The sequence below is a fragment of the Leptosomus discolor genome, chromosome 14, assembly GCF_034619465.1.
Source record: "Leptosomus discolor isolate bLepDis1 chromosome 14, bLepDis1.hap2, whole genome shotgun sequence".
NCBI lineage: Eukaryota > Metazoa > Chordata > Aves > Leptosomiformes > Leptosomidae > Leptosomus > Leptosomus discolor.
In genome coordinates, this window is record NC_141404.1 from 17,304,836 (window position 1) to 17,318,470 (window position 13,635).

Here is a 13,635-nt window from a genome sequence, read left to right on the forward strand (position 1 = left end):
GCGGGGCGTGCGCGCAGCACGTGCCAGGTGACGGCCCCCCGCGCGGCTGCAGCGCGCATTGTTTCCCTGCCTCCCCCCGCCCCGGCCCCGCACTGAGCATGTGCGCAGCGCCCCTTCCCCCGCCCGCGGGCGCCCGTTCCGCGCAGAGGGGCGGCGAGCTCCGCGCCGTCTCCGCGGCAGTCGGGCCGCGGCCCCGCTGGCATGGAGTGAGCCGGGGAGCCCGCGCCGCCCGTCTCGGCCATGGAGCTGCGGAGGTCCATCTCGGCCAGCGCGGAGGCCGCGAGACCGACCAGGCGCTATGGGGCGGTGGAGGAGACGGAGTGGAAGGCGGAGGCGCTGGGGAGAAGTGAGTGGGGGGCGCGGGTGGGGGTCTGGCTGGCCGAGGCGGCCCCGAGTGGCGAGGGGCGGCCGGCTGCGGCGCGGCGGGGCGGTCCTGCCGGCCCCGCGTCCGGCGGCGAGCGCTCGCCGGGGGTTCCGTCAACAGGGCGAAGCCACCGGGGGCTTCTCGGGGAGGAAGGTTCGTGTGACCATTCTGCCCTCTGAGGCTGGTGCTTCCCGAGGGGCCGTGTCGGAGGCGAGGAGCCTTCCTGTGTCGGGGGACAGGGACGCCAAGGGCGGGAGCCGTGCCGGTGCAGCCCCGGGCGCTCCAGCGTTTCCTTGCGAAAGGGGTTGCTCGCTCCGCGAAGTGAAGGGATGAGCGGGCGGCTGAGGAGGGATGGCTGGGACCTTAGCTCTCCTTCGTTGTTTGTTAGGTGGGGTTTAATGTATGGCTTTTCGTAAATATTGGTGGTCTTTAATGTGCTTCACATCTGAAAGGCACAGCTGACAACCACGTTATTCCCTCTTGTTATCTCGGGCAGAGGGTACAGGAGTACAGCACTTGGTTCTCCAGTGGTTGCACTGTATTTATGAGCCCAACAAACGCCCTGTGGTGGAAAAGCTTTCCTGAAATTATAATTTTCCAGAAAGCACCAGTTGACAGAACCTTGGAATGATGGAAAGAGTAGTTAAAAAGATACGTAGTTGCCAATTCAAGTTATCCATGGGAACTTGTCTTCTCTAAGATACTGTTTATTATTCTTTTATTGGCAGAACTATCTTCTTTACAACCTGATAAGCCTGTAAACCCCTTCTAATTTTCCAGGTAACCACTGAGGCAAGAAATCTTGAAAAGACTGTCACAAAAAGCTCCGTACTAGTATAAAGAAAAATATTTTCTAAGTTTCATCAAGTGTTTGGTTGGGCCACAGGAGAAAAAGCTTTCTGGGTATCTGTTGTGACACCTTCATCTTGACTGATACGGGGGTTGCTGATATTCTTGATTCACCATCCATCTTTTGATGTGTGTCCCACATCCCATGGCTTTGCAGCAGCCTGGTAACAGATTTTAGCCAGCACTATGTTTAGACTTTTCAGATACTGCTGTGTTCTGGAATTGTACTTCACATCTGGCTTCAGTTTTTCATGCATATATTATTGTCTACCGTACACTGATGACGGGGTGTAACTCCCCCACTCTGATGCTTCAGTTGCAGCGTTGGTTTTGTTGCAGTGTCTGGCATAGGTTCAGGGCTGAGTAACTCCACACTTTCTAAAATGGAATTGAAGACTGAAATCACTGTTGACTGAGTTGGTTGACTCAGACACACACAAGAGTTTTGCAGGTTCTCTGGCATGATACATGTTCTTATAAATATGTCTGGTTTTGTTCCAGAGCTCAGGAGCCGAGGGCAGTGCAGCACTTGTAATAATATTAATAACTGGTATCTTGAGGTGACAGAAGGGTTACGTCTTGCAAGCTTTGGACAAAAAATCATCTGTTTGGCAGAGGGTAACGTGGAGGCTGAGTGGGAGACCCGATCTGCTAAGAAATCTGTGCTCAGCGTTGAGCTTCTACCCAAATCACAGCTTGACCAGGTACCAGAATGGGCTGTTGGCAGGACTAAAAGCGAGTGTCCATGTGTCTGCACCCTGGCTCTGCTGCTGAGCTGCCCTTGATCACGCTAGATTCAGTTTAATGAGAATATTTTTTCTGTGTATAATGATTTAGATATAGAATAGGAAGTAATCTAGAGGCCATGGTCTGTTCTTTGAAAAGTAGAAAATTATTATATTAAGACTTTGCTATTTGAATAATTTATCTGTTTTGTTTGCTCATAGGCTTCAACTTTCTCAAAATACTGTGGAAAATGCTATTTATGGTAGCTGGTTTAGATTATCTCTGCATATCTTTCCTATTTTAATACTAACACTGACTTCTGGTCACACTTTTGTATTGGTTAAAAATAAATAGATTGTACTATTTACTTCAATGTTCTCTTACAGCATAGGTCCTAAATTGTATGGCATGACCACAGTAGTCTCCAGAAGGTCTGGGAAGAAGCTAAAAAAGCATCATCCCCTTTTTTTACTAATGTCAACAATTAGCCTTTGGTATTTGCATATTGCTTTAAATATGAAATGCTAAATGATAGTATTAATAAAAGCAGAAGCCTATTGCTGCATATGCATTTGCCCTTTTTACTCTGATGATTTGTGGTGTCTTAAATCAGGATCTCTTTGGAGGTAGAACTTGTGTATCTACAGCACTGCATGATGGAGTGCCGTTTCCTGGTCAATGCCTTCTGATGTGAGTGTAGTCATATCACAAGAGAACGTACATGCCCGTTACAGAAAGAATGTCATGGAAGTTAGGTAGTTTCTATTTAATTTGATAAATGGAAAGGGAGCTCTGTGCTAAATTCTCTGTATGTGGTACAGAAAGCATTGCTTGTTATTGGTTATAACCAAAGATGTGTTATTTCATAGCAATGAAATGTAACATCAAGCACATTTCTATTCTACAGTGGCCTCTTTCAGCCAGATTATCAATGGAGTTAATCTGGTTCACAGTAGCTGAGGATCTGACGCCCTACAACCTGAGGGTGTAATGATCTTCAGTGGGTTTGCATGCAAAATACGAAGCAGGTTGTTTAAAGATGTCTCTTTAACAAGGCACTGAAGCCTTTCTCTTCGCATACAGGAGGGAATTTCCAAGGAGTAGAGAACGTTAAAAATGACAGTTTACCATGTACAGAGCAACTCACACATTTTCTAGTAGATGCATGTAAAACAGTTTGGCTTATAAATTGGCAGTCTTGGATGGTAATAATACTGTGGTTACAGCCTTCTCAGTAAATGATCTTTACAGTATAGTCTTGGGGAGTCTGGCCTGAAGCAGAGTACTCAAGCATTTTGGTCAGTCCTCATTACCAAGTGCGTAGCTTCATTTAGAATCATCAGTCTTGCTGTTGGCAGGGACTCATAATGCTCTGATAAAATAACTGCATGCCACACCAGGGAAAGAGCCACAAAGAAACAAAGTTTTTCACCCTCCTTTTGAACATTGCACTTCTTGGATACATTTCTGCTGATCTTTTCCTTCCTCTTTCAGTTTGTGTGAGGTCTGGAATTAAACGCAAAATTCATGATGAATGCCTTGGCTTCAGCCAGTATAAGGAAGCAGAAATGCCAGAAAAGCGTGAAGGTTATGTTTTGATGCAATTTAGTGTACCATGAAATTTGCTTATTGTTTTCATTTGAATGGTAAGTCAGCCTTGGAGGTAAGCTGCCACACTCCTGTATTGCAGAGGTCTGCCTTGTCAACTGTTTTTGAATATGAAGTCTAGATGAGGGGAAAGGGGCCCTATTACAGGCCAGCACTGAAGAGGAAGCTGGAGATTCCCAAGAAGAGACTCAGTAGTAGCATGAAGCCTTTGTAGCCAGCTTTACTTGCTCTTCCTTCGTACTGTGAACGTTGTATCACACGTTATGTCCAGGGAAGGTACTGTGAGATGGCAGGGCACTCCAGAACAGCACCAGTGGGGTGATTTTTGTCTAGTTCTGAGACTGCTCTGATTTGTTCCAACAGCAGAAGTATAGTACTGTTCCCAGGGTACAGAGATCCTGGGCTGACACGTGTGAAAGCTTATATCGCCATATTCAGTTAGTTCATCTTGAAAACCTGTCTAAACTTGTTAGCCAGAAAGAGACTCTTGTATGTATTTATATGCTCCGCTGCTGAGCACTGAGGGTGGTTCAAACACTGAAAATATGCACTATTTAATATTTTGCATTTGCATCTCTTGGCAGCGTCGGAAGGTGGATGGCTTATATCTATCCGGAACAATTTTGGTTCAAGACTTGTTTGTTTTAGAAGTGCTGTTATGTACAGAGATGGTCTTTCAGCTTGCAGAAGCTTGAAAAACTAAAAATAAAATGACCATAGATTGCAATAACATGGTTAGTGGTCCTCTAGCCAGGTTGTCTTTTCTCTTTGGTGAACAAAGAGTGAGGAAAAGGCATTTATACCCTGGTTATGGGCACTTGCTTTATCTGTCTACTGGAAACTGCTTGTGTCACCTTTAAGGCCGGATTTCATTAACAGAACAGAATGGCTGCATCTCAGAACAGGATCTAGGTCATGATGTTTTAATCTTGCTTAATAAAATTTTATAATAATCTGAAAAATTTCTGTGGCAATATTAAAAAATCAATCAAGTAGCAACAGAGAAACACATTTCTCTTGCACAGCAAAGCCTGCACAGCTAGCACCTTTGACATCTGTCTGTCATTCTGATCACCAATGAGTAGTTAGGATGGGTTTGTGTTAATGATATGCCTCTATGTATTAGTCAAAAAGTAGGTAAATTCCAATTTGTTCTTGGATTTTTGTCAGCTTTATAAAATTTGATGATTTAATAGCTCTCTCTATATCTCATACAGACAGTCTGGATAGTATGTTGGTTCCTGTGAGACATCAGTGCACTCCTGTGTATTCATGCTGGATTGGTCCCAACTGACTGTAGAAAAGCAAATGTATTTAAATGTAGCCCTGGCATTTGATGGGCAGAACTGAATTCCTGGGTACACTGAATGTCCTCATTCTTCTTCCTCCTGTATTGCTTCATGAGAGTGAAAGGTGACTTGTGTTGTCTCACAAGACAGGGAAGGAAATGTGATCAGAAAGTTGCAAGGGTGCTCAGGGCTGCCAAGTCAGAAACTACAGAGCAGTGCTGGGAATTCAGGAGTTCTCAGCATGAGGGAAGACTCATGAGGTGGGACTGACAAGGGGATGAAGTTTACTCCACGTTGCCCACAGTTAAATCCAAACCTGCATCAATTCTATATGTTTCTGTGATCTGGTAGTTCAATATTCAAATTACATACCTTTGGGTGCTGGTCGCTTCTCACGGGTAATTAATGATGGAACAAGAGGGAATGGACTCAAGCTGCACCAGGGTAGGTTTAGGCTTGACATTAGGAAAAATTTTTTCACTGAGAGGGTTGTCAGGCATTGGAATGGGCTGCCCAGGTTGAGTCACTGTCCCTTAATGTGTTTAAAGGCCATTTAGATGTGGTGCTTGGAGATATTAGAGTGGGGTTGATGGCTGGACTCGAACTCAAAGGTCTTTTCCAACCTGAATAGTTCTATGGTAGTACCCCACATATTGCACAGACATCCACAAACCCACTTCAGTGCTTTGTATAAAAACTCTGTTACTGTAACACCTCTCCAGTCAGTCGGGAATGCAGTGTGACCCTGCCTATCATGTTTTTGTGATACTGTCCCCCAGTCTCATCATATCTCCATTCTGATTTAAAAAAGAAAAAAAAAAAGACATTTCACAGGCACAAACAGAATTCAGTGATGCCCTTGTGTTACTACTGTAAATTCCCCTAAATTTGTTAATTGTGTCCATTACAGGCAATAAAACAGACAAAACAGGTTATGCTTATTCAGACCATCTATTAAGATAGGTGGAATGAAGCTAACTGAAGGATATATACAATTACATTTCTTCTTATAGAAGCAGCAAATCTGCTGGCTTTATGAAGGTCTGAGGACAAGCTTCAAATAGAGAATATGATTAATATTCCTTCCATGTCTCCATTTAAAAAAAAAAAAAAGTGTAAAAAACATTGAAAAGAGAGTGACCGAGAAATTCAAGTGTGACAATAAAACACTAATTTTAAAACACACGCCTTTTTAGAAAATACTTGACAAAATACTGTAATCAACAAAGAAGTGATTCAAAGGATGATGCCAGTTCTAGATTTTTTCTTGTTTGAAATTATTAATGTTAACATTTATATTGTAGTTCAAGACGAAAAGCAGCCTGTGTCTGATCTGTGAAACCAAGACACAATTCCCCCACTGAAAATCAGAAAGGATTTCTGGAAAGGATTGAGGCTCTTTTCTACAAAACCGTTGCAAAACTCACCTCCTTCAATGGCAGTCAGGTGGCTCTCAAATTCTTCTACACAGCTTAGCGTTTCTACAAGTCACTGTGATTTTGGCTAGCAGTATGCATATACAATTTATCTGCGTTTTCATTGCTTATCCATTTTTACACATACTATGCCCTGATCCTTCTGCTTGTACAAAATATTTCTTAAATACAGAACCTACCATGTAATAATCTCTACCAGGTAATTCCTGCATTACCTATAACTTATAAAGGAAGGGTGTATCTTGGTTTTGTTTTACTTCACAAAGAGCCAGGAGAATGATTTACAGAATGAGACTAATCCAGTTTATATTATCTACACATTGTCTCATTTTTCTAATTCTCCACTTGCAGCTGGATCTTCCAGGCAGCTGCTGAGACAGAGGAAGAAGGAAAAGCGAGAACTGGAAACATTTTAGTGCCTCAGAGTACATTCCTGCTAAAATATTGGTAAACAATGGGAGGAACTGTGACCCTTAGAGCAGCTTCTTCCAAGTGATACTTCATGTTGGTCTCCCAAGTCCGCAGAATTCTATAGCACAGATCCCCATAGAAATACACTTTCCTATCCAGTGACAGAAATAAACTCAGTTAATGGGCTACCCTTGCCCCTACAGTCTTCCCATCATATTGCCTTAGTTTTGCCCTTCCTTCACTTTTCTGTCTAGCTATGGGCTACGTGAGTTCAACATTTCTCCACAAAAAGTGCAGCTAATTTACTCCCTAAGTTGTCCCATGGTTCTGAACATAATGCTCTCTTGATCATACTTTGTATCCTGCAAAGTCCCACCTGCCCTACAAAACACAGACAAATGATAAAAACAACCACCAAACCCACCCCAATCTAATCAACGCCAAGGGGGCTGATTGTAGCAGGAGTCTGGCTAATTCTGGATAGGGGCTACCTTGCAAAAAACATGTTGGTTATTATGGATCAGGATCTTACTGCTGCACATCTACTTGGATATGTTATCAAAGACATTTCTCTCGGCTGAGATATACATAAATCAGAGGATTAATGACTTCCAAAATCTTTGTGCCCAACTGTGTGTACCAGGCAGGAAGTGAACACTGAATCTGTCACGCAGTGTTTATATTCAAACCAGCACCAACCAATAATTCTTGGAAAAGTTATAGATGAGGCTAAAGTGTATTAATTGGAACTGTTGCTCATCAATTTTCCTATTTCCTTTAATGATATTTTACAGAAAAATGCATTAGACCTGGAAAGTAGGACACTTTGAACTATACACATCATCCCTGCTGCTGGTAGCCTGTGGGATTATGAACTCAGTCTGTGTAATTTTTTTTAACTATGTTTGATAATTGATCCCTTAGTTGCATAGCATGTTTTCATCAGAGTAACCACTTGTGAGAGAGTGTGCCTGTCTCAAGGGTGTGTTATAAAATAGGATTAAAAACTTACATTCAGGATTGGGCATGAGCTGCCAAGTACTGTGTATCATGTGTGAAGTTTATAGAGTTTTCTTGTAGTTACTGAGCACAAGAAAGGCTGGAGCTCAGCACTCTAATTCTGAATCCCAAAGTGCTTTTTCTCTGTAGCTGAATATGTTTCATTTTCATATAAGTCTTACTTAGTGAAATAGTCCCAGAGACTCAACAAATAATGCTAGTTTATTTCCATGGAACATGTTCTACTGTCTAACTACATAAAAGGCATAGTATAAATACATTCAAAATTCAAAGATGAAAAATGTGTGCTTGGAGGGCAAACTATGAGAAATCTGCAGGAGCACCCTTGGATAATTATGTTAGTTGCCCTTCAGGATCAGCAATGAAACGTGAATTATCAACATTTTGTCAGTTCATAAAGGGCAAAATATTTGAGAAAATAATTTTAAAAGAATTTGCCGTTAAATGATGAATGATTTTCAGTGAGACAAGCTGCTCATTGCAAAAGCCCAATGATTTGCAAACACTACCAAAATGCAGGAGGTAATTTAGTATTGTAAAAGTATCAGCAGTGTTTAAGGATCTTTTTATTGCCCTGAACTCATCCCCCACCCAAACCTTTATTGGTTAGAGATTTAAGAGGTTTTGTACAGACACATTTGTTTTTTTATATACTGATAAAATTGGAACAAAGTATTCTTATTATAAAGTGTTTTAATGGTTTTGTTCATCGCTTGGAGAAAACAACTCCAAAACCAGAAAAGGAATCAACAGTCAGTTCTACCACTAATGCCCTTTCAGTACATGAGGCCAAAGTAAGTTTTAGCACAATGGTGTTGAAGCCAAATGAGCAAGACAGTGATGTGACCTTACAATGACAGAGAAGCCTGACTGACAATTTCTTAGTTACAAATATGAAACACAATCCTGACTTCATTGACATCAGTGGAAATTTCTTCACTGATTTCAATAAAAGCAAAACTGGACTGGGCTCTGTGCCTTTGTCTCCTGGAGCCCTGTTCACCTCAATTCTTTTTAGAAAACTCTGTTGGGGGAGTTTGGGGGCAGTGTCAGTTCCATGAGGATTCTCCTGGGGAGCTGTGTCAGGCTGCCCTGTGAGTTTGGTCTCTCTGCCCTCACCTCTCACTAGGCACATCCTGCAATGCCTTAGCAAGTGGTGACAAGCATCAGCTCCCTGGAGAACCATTTGCACTGGCAGGGGTAACACTATTTCAGTCTTCTTGTCTCTGAGCAGTGAATCATTAGCTAATACATTGGAGCTCCTATGGTAAGTGGCTGTTCCTCAAACTGTCCTTTTTCACAGGAGAAGAAAGAAGTCACAGAAATTCAGTTACACATTTGTGCCCCAGCTCTCCTTATATAATCTGTAGTTTCTCTCCTCTCATCCTGTCCCATACAGCTTCCTCTGGGCACTGTGCCGGGGAGGGAACTGAAGTTACTGCAGTTTGGCAGATCTTAGGCAGAGACATTTTCCTTCAGGCTGATACATGTCTGTAGCACAGACAGATTATGTGGGATGTGATAGTGAAGGGCACAGCCATGGAGGTTCGAAAGCCAGTAAAATCAAGGTCCATTCGTCTCTGCCTTGCTAAGGTGTGAAACATCCTACGATTACAAAATTTCTTTCTTCTCATACAAAGAGAAGGTGACAGCCAGCTATCTGTTTGTCTCAGTCATATAGATTAAGACTCTGCTAAACTCCCTTTGTTTCCTCACCTCTGAGACCTCCAGGGAGGCAGTCAGCTCAGCCTCTCATCAGCCCAGTGCCAGTTGTGAGGAAGAAAATACTGGCGTGTTTAAAGAAAACTGAATCAAAATAGGTATGCAAAAGCAATTAACTTGGTGAAAACAGAGGTTGCTAGAGAATGACTCCACATTCAGAGATAAAAGGCAAGTGCAAAACAGATAGGTTTGCTAACTGTCATCATTATTTTGTGTGAGTCGAAGAGATGGAGCCCTGTGCTGTTTCATCTGAGTGTACACTGAGAAAAAACCAGCTAGTTTTGGCTCTACTGGCTCTGGCAATTTCATCTTTAAGGAAGGGCACAGGTTTTGCCTGTGGTTCCCTGGAAGCACTGTGTGCCTCATGTGTTGGAGAACAAGATCCCAGTATGATTCTCTCCTGCCTGGCCTTCCACTTTGCTGTTGGACTGTACACATTGTATGCCCATGGCCTTAGGAATAGTAACATTCACCCTCCTGGGAAATTGCTAGTCTTTTCTCCTATGAGATGTGAAACACATTTTTTTCTTGGCTTCTGAGGAGCATCTTCTCAGTATTTAATTACTTGCTGGAGTGGAAATCTGTTATGTGAACCAGTTTCTTTACTATCTGAAGCAATTCTCCACACCAGTATCACTTTGGCCTTTACTGGATTGGACTCGTATGTCTATAATATTTATTCAATGGTTTTAAGGTTGCCTAAAATTATCTACCAGCTGCTTGGAAGATCATAGAATGGTTTGGGTTGGAAGGGACTGTAACGGGTTTGCATGGCAAGGTTTTGGTAGCGGGGGGTTACAGGGGTGGCTTCTGTTTTGGCCGTGACGGTAAATGCTGAGTGATCTCCTTGTCCTTATCTCAACCCACGAGCCTGTTGTATTTTTCTCTCCCCTCTCCAGTTGAGGAGGGGGAGTGATAGAGAGGCTTTGGTGGGCACCTGGCATCCAGTCAGGGTCAAACCACCACAGGGACTTTAAAGATCATCTAGTTCCAACCCTCCTGCCACAGGCAGTGATACATTCCATTAGATCTTGAGAGCACTGTTAGAAAACTGTTTTATTTGAGAGTCATGTCATAGAGGGGGAAGAGAGAGAGAGAAACAAGTTTTCTGGTATGTGATTGGATAATTTCAAAGGAGACTATTGTAAAGATGTGAAATTTAGAAATGTCAGTGGCCATTTTACTATTATTTTGCTCGCAACATATGCTTTTCTTTATCTGTTGATGCTCATAGGAGAAACCATAAAAACATATATTACCAAAGATGTTTTGCAAGACTTTCCGAGACTGAACATTTTGTTGCCTTTTTTTCTGAAACAAAAAAATGAAGATAGAAAAAGTATTTTAAAAATATCAAACTGAATAAGCTTTAAAACCCCTGAACATTAGCTGTAGCTGGCACTGTTACAGCATTTGAAACTTAAATTCTGAAGCTTTGTGTTAGTATTACAGGATCAGAGTATGACTCTAGTGAGGAATAAAATGGAAAGCCACAGGCTGTTTCCTTTGACCACTGAGCAAAGTGTCAGAAGTAAATGAACAAGTAATGTGTGTTTCTTGATGTTACTTTTTAATTCTCTGTCACCTAAGATGAGTTGATGAAGCATGAATTGCTTTCCTTGGAGTGTGGCTTAAACCCAGTCTTGCTCCAGATGGGAATGTACATTGCTTTCAGTGAGAGCTCCACACTAGGGAAGGTACCTACCACAGTAACTAACTGTACCAGTTTCTATTTACAGCCTTCTGACAGCACTCAGTCTCATGCAGGGCTGTGGCATGGTTCAGCACAGAAACCCCTTCCTGAGCTTCCCTGACTCCTGGCAGTCTTCCTGAGCCAGACTAAAATAGCTTCTTGCAGATAAAGGTCTAACCCAGTGCCACTGAATAAAACTGACAATGAGGGCTTTTGGGTCAGACCTTCAAAGACAATTTTCCCTCATTTTTTGTGTCTCATTTTGGATCCATTTTCTCATAGGAACAGCTGTCAGATCATATGCACTGTGCAAACTTTCCCACCAGGCCGCATATAGCTGCACATTCTCCCCATTCTCTGAAGGCCAAACTGCTGTTTAAAAGTGCACAAGGCTGTATTTTCAATTTGTAACATGGTGGGAAAAGGTGAAAGGAATATGCAAAAAACCAATGGTAACGACATTGTCAGCATCATGATTTATTTGAATGTAAACCAAGTTTTCATCTTACAGAGATTTATTTTGAAAAGTAAATTATTATTTTAAGCTGTCAGTCCATTCCCTTGTCCCTCTGTCCTGCGCAACACCCACCTCTCGTGTGAAGGCATTAAAGAACAGATACTGAGAGCTAGGTGCTTTAGGTACTAGCAACTTCTGTCTCTTTTGCACTAGCTTTAAGATAATCAGAGACATACTAGAAAAGGTAGTCCCTGTTCTCACAAATCAGACCTCTAGAAATAGGTAACTAACTCAGTTTGATTTCTGAAAATTTTTTTCTATGTCTCTGAGGCACCGGAGGTCACTATAGAGAGGACTGGTGCTTGTGTGTGAGAAGTGCTGAGGTACCTGGAGGCAGGCAGTGACCAGCATGGTCTTTTTTATTTCTGTATTTATAAAGTGACCAAAGTATTCACTAGAGATGTACCAGTGGTACTAGGATGATAACTGAGGGAGGAGGGGAATATTGAGGCCTATTTCAAGGCTTGGCTACATTTTATGAAATTATTTCCATATACTACCATGGGGTTCTGATCGACGTGGGTGCCAGAGCTCTTGTACTGGCTCCAGCAAAATTTTCCACTACATTCAATCCTTCTTTGATACACAGACACAGTGTGCTAGAATGAATGACTGAGCTTAATTCATCCACTCTCCTTGATTTCTCCTCTCTTTACTGCAGCTCTCTGCCTCATGTCATAAGTATGTTCATTCAAAAAAAACCCCACCAGCTATGACTCAAACCACAGCACTCCTACTCTAGGGTTTGTATATGCAAAACTGCAGTGATTTTAGGACTGGACAGACCACACCTAATGCATATAAAGCACTCTGAGCTTGTGCAGTCCAAGTTGTGTCTATTTAGCAGAGGTATAATACAAGGGTGCTGAAACTTCAGGCTAATTCCCTGTCAAAAATAAAGAGCATGTACGAGAGCTCTTCCAACAGGAATCTTAGCCAGGCAAAGCATTTTTTAAAGGATCTTCCTAGTTTTATTTTGTTGCAGTGATTTCGTAATTGCTGATGTGAATTTTTTCCTCAGTAATTGTTAAGAAATTTTATTGTGTTTACCTTTTATGTAGAATAGTCTGGATATAAAATACCTTAGTAATAATTTCTTATAGTGAAGAATATCATAGTACTTAATTTCATTGTTTTAAAATTATGTGGCTAGTCACAGCAGAGTAAATCTAATGCTGGGAAGGTGTTACACCACTGTGTTGCAAGCAAGAAAAAACTGTCGCCTTTGGTGAGTCCTCCACATATACAGGTATTTACACCAAAGAAAACATTGTCCTTGTAGCATGTTTTCATTCACACTGCACAAGTGAGAAAAGACATTTCTTAGGAGGCCGATCATTTGTGTGTTCATAAGGAGGCCTTCTGCTGCTCTTCACAGGAGTAAAATATACAAGGACCAGGAAACAGAACCCTTGCTCATAGAATATCCTTTTAATAATTTCCCCAGGCTTCCTTATTCTGGAGTGGTAGAAAGGCAAAATACCCCAGCTAGAAACCATTTTATATCTACTAGAACAGAGGATCAGAATTCTCATCAGTTTCTATGGGAAGTGCTCTTCTACGATCTGTGGGGAGTTTTCTGTATGCTATCCAAGACAACTGGATAGCAGTGACATTTCTGTGGGAAAAAACAGAGCGTTATCAGATTAGAATAAGATGGATGTTTGCTGGCAAGTCAAATAAACATGGGAGATGGTCGTTTTGAGATGTGGATCTTTCTAAATGAACCAATATTGCAAATGAGTTGAAAATTGTGCAAACAGATGTAAATAAAATAGGATGAACTGTTTACAGTAATACTTGACTTAGTTTATACCCCAGTCTGCACCAACACAAATTAGGTCAGAGATAATCAATTCAGAAGAAAAGTTGCTAAAAAAGGAGACTCATCACCAAAGGCTTACTTGATCCAGGAAGTAAGTGACTTTGCATAGTGACTTCCGAGGAAATAATTAAAAGGAACTTACCTTTTTTTTTCCCCCAAATAAATTCCCGTTAAA

The 13,635-nt window shown here is 41.9% G+C and overlaps 1 protein-coding gene across 1 annotated transcript in view; it reads left to right on the forward strand.

Moving 5' to 3' along the window:
- The first annotated feature begins 240 nt into the window (after nt 1-240).
- BMERB1 (bMERB domain containing 1) overlaps nt 241-13,635 on the forward strand; it is a 52,481-nt gene continuing 39,086 nt past the window's right edge. Inside the window, exon 1 of the mRNA XM_086473123.1 lies at nt 241-346. Coding sequence (XP_086329249.1) covers nt 241-346 — 106 coding nt within the window. The remainder of the gene's footprint in view (nt 347-13,635) is intronic.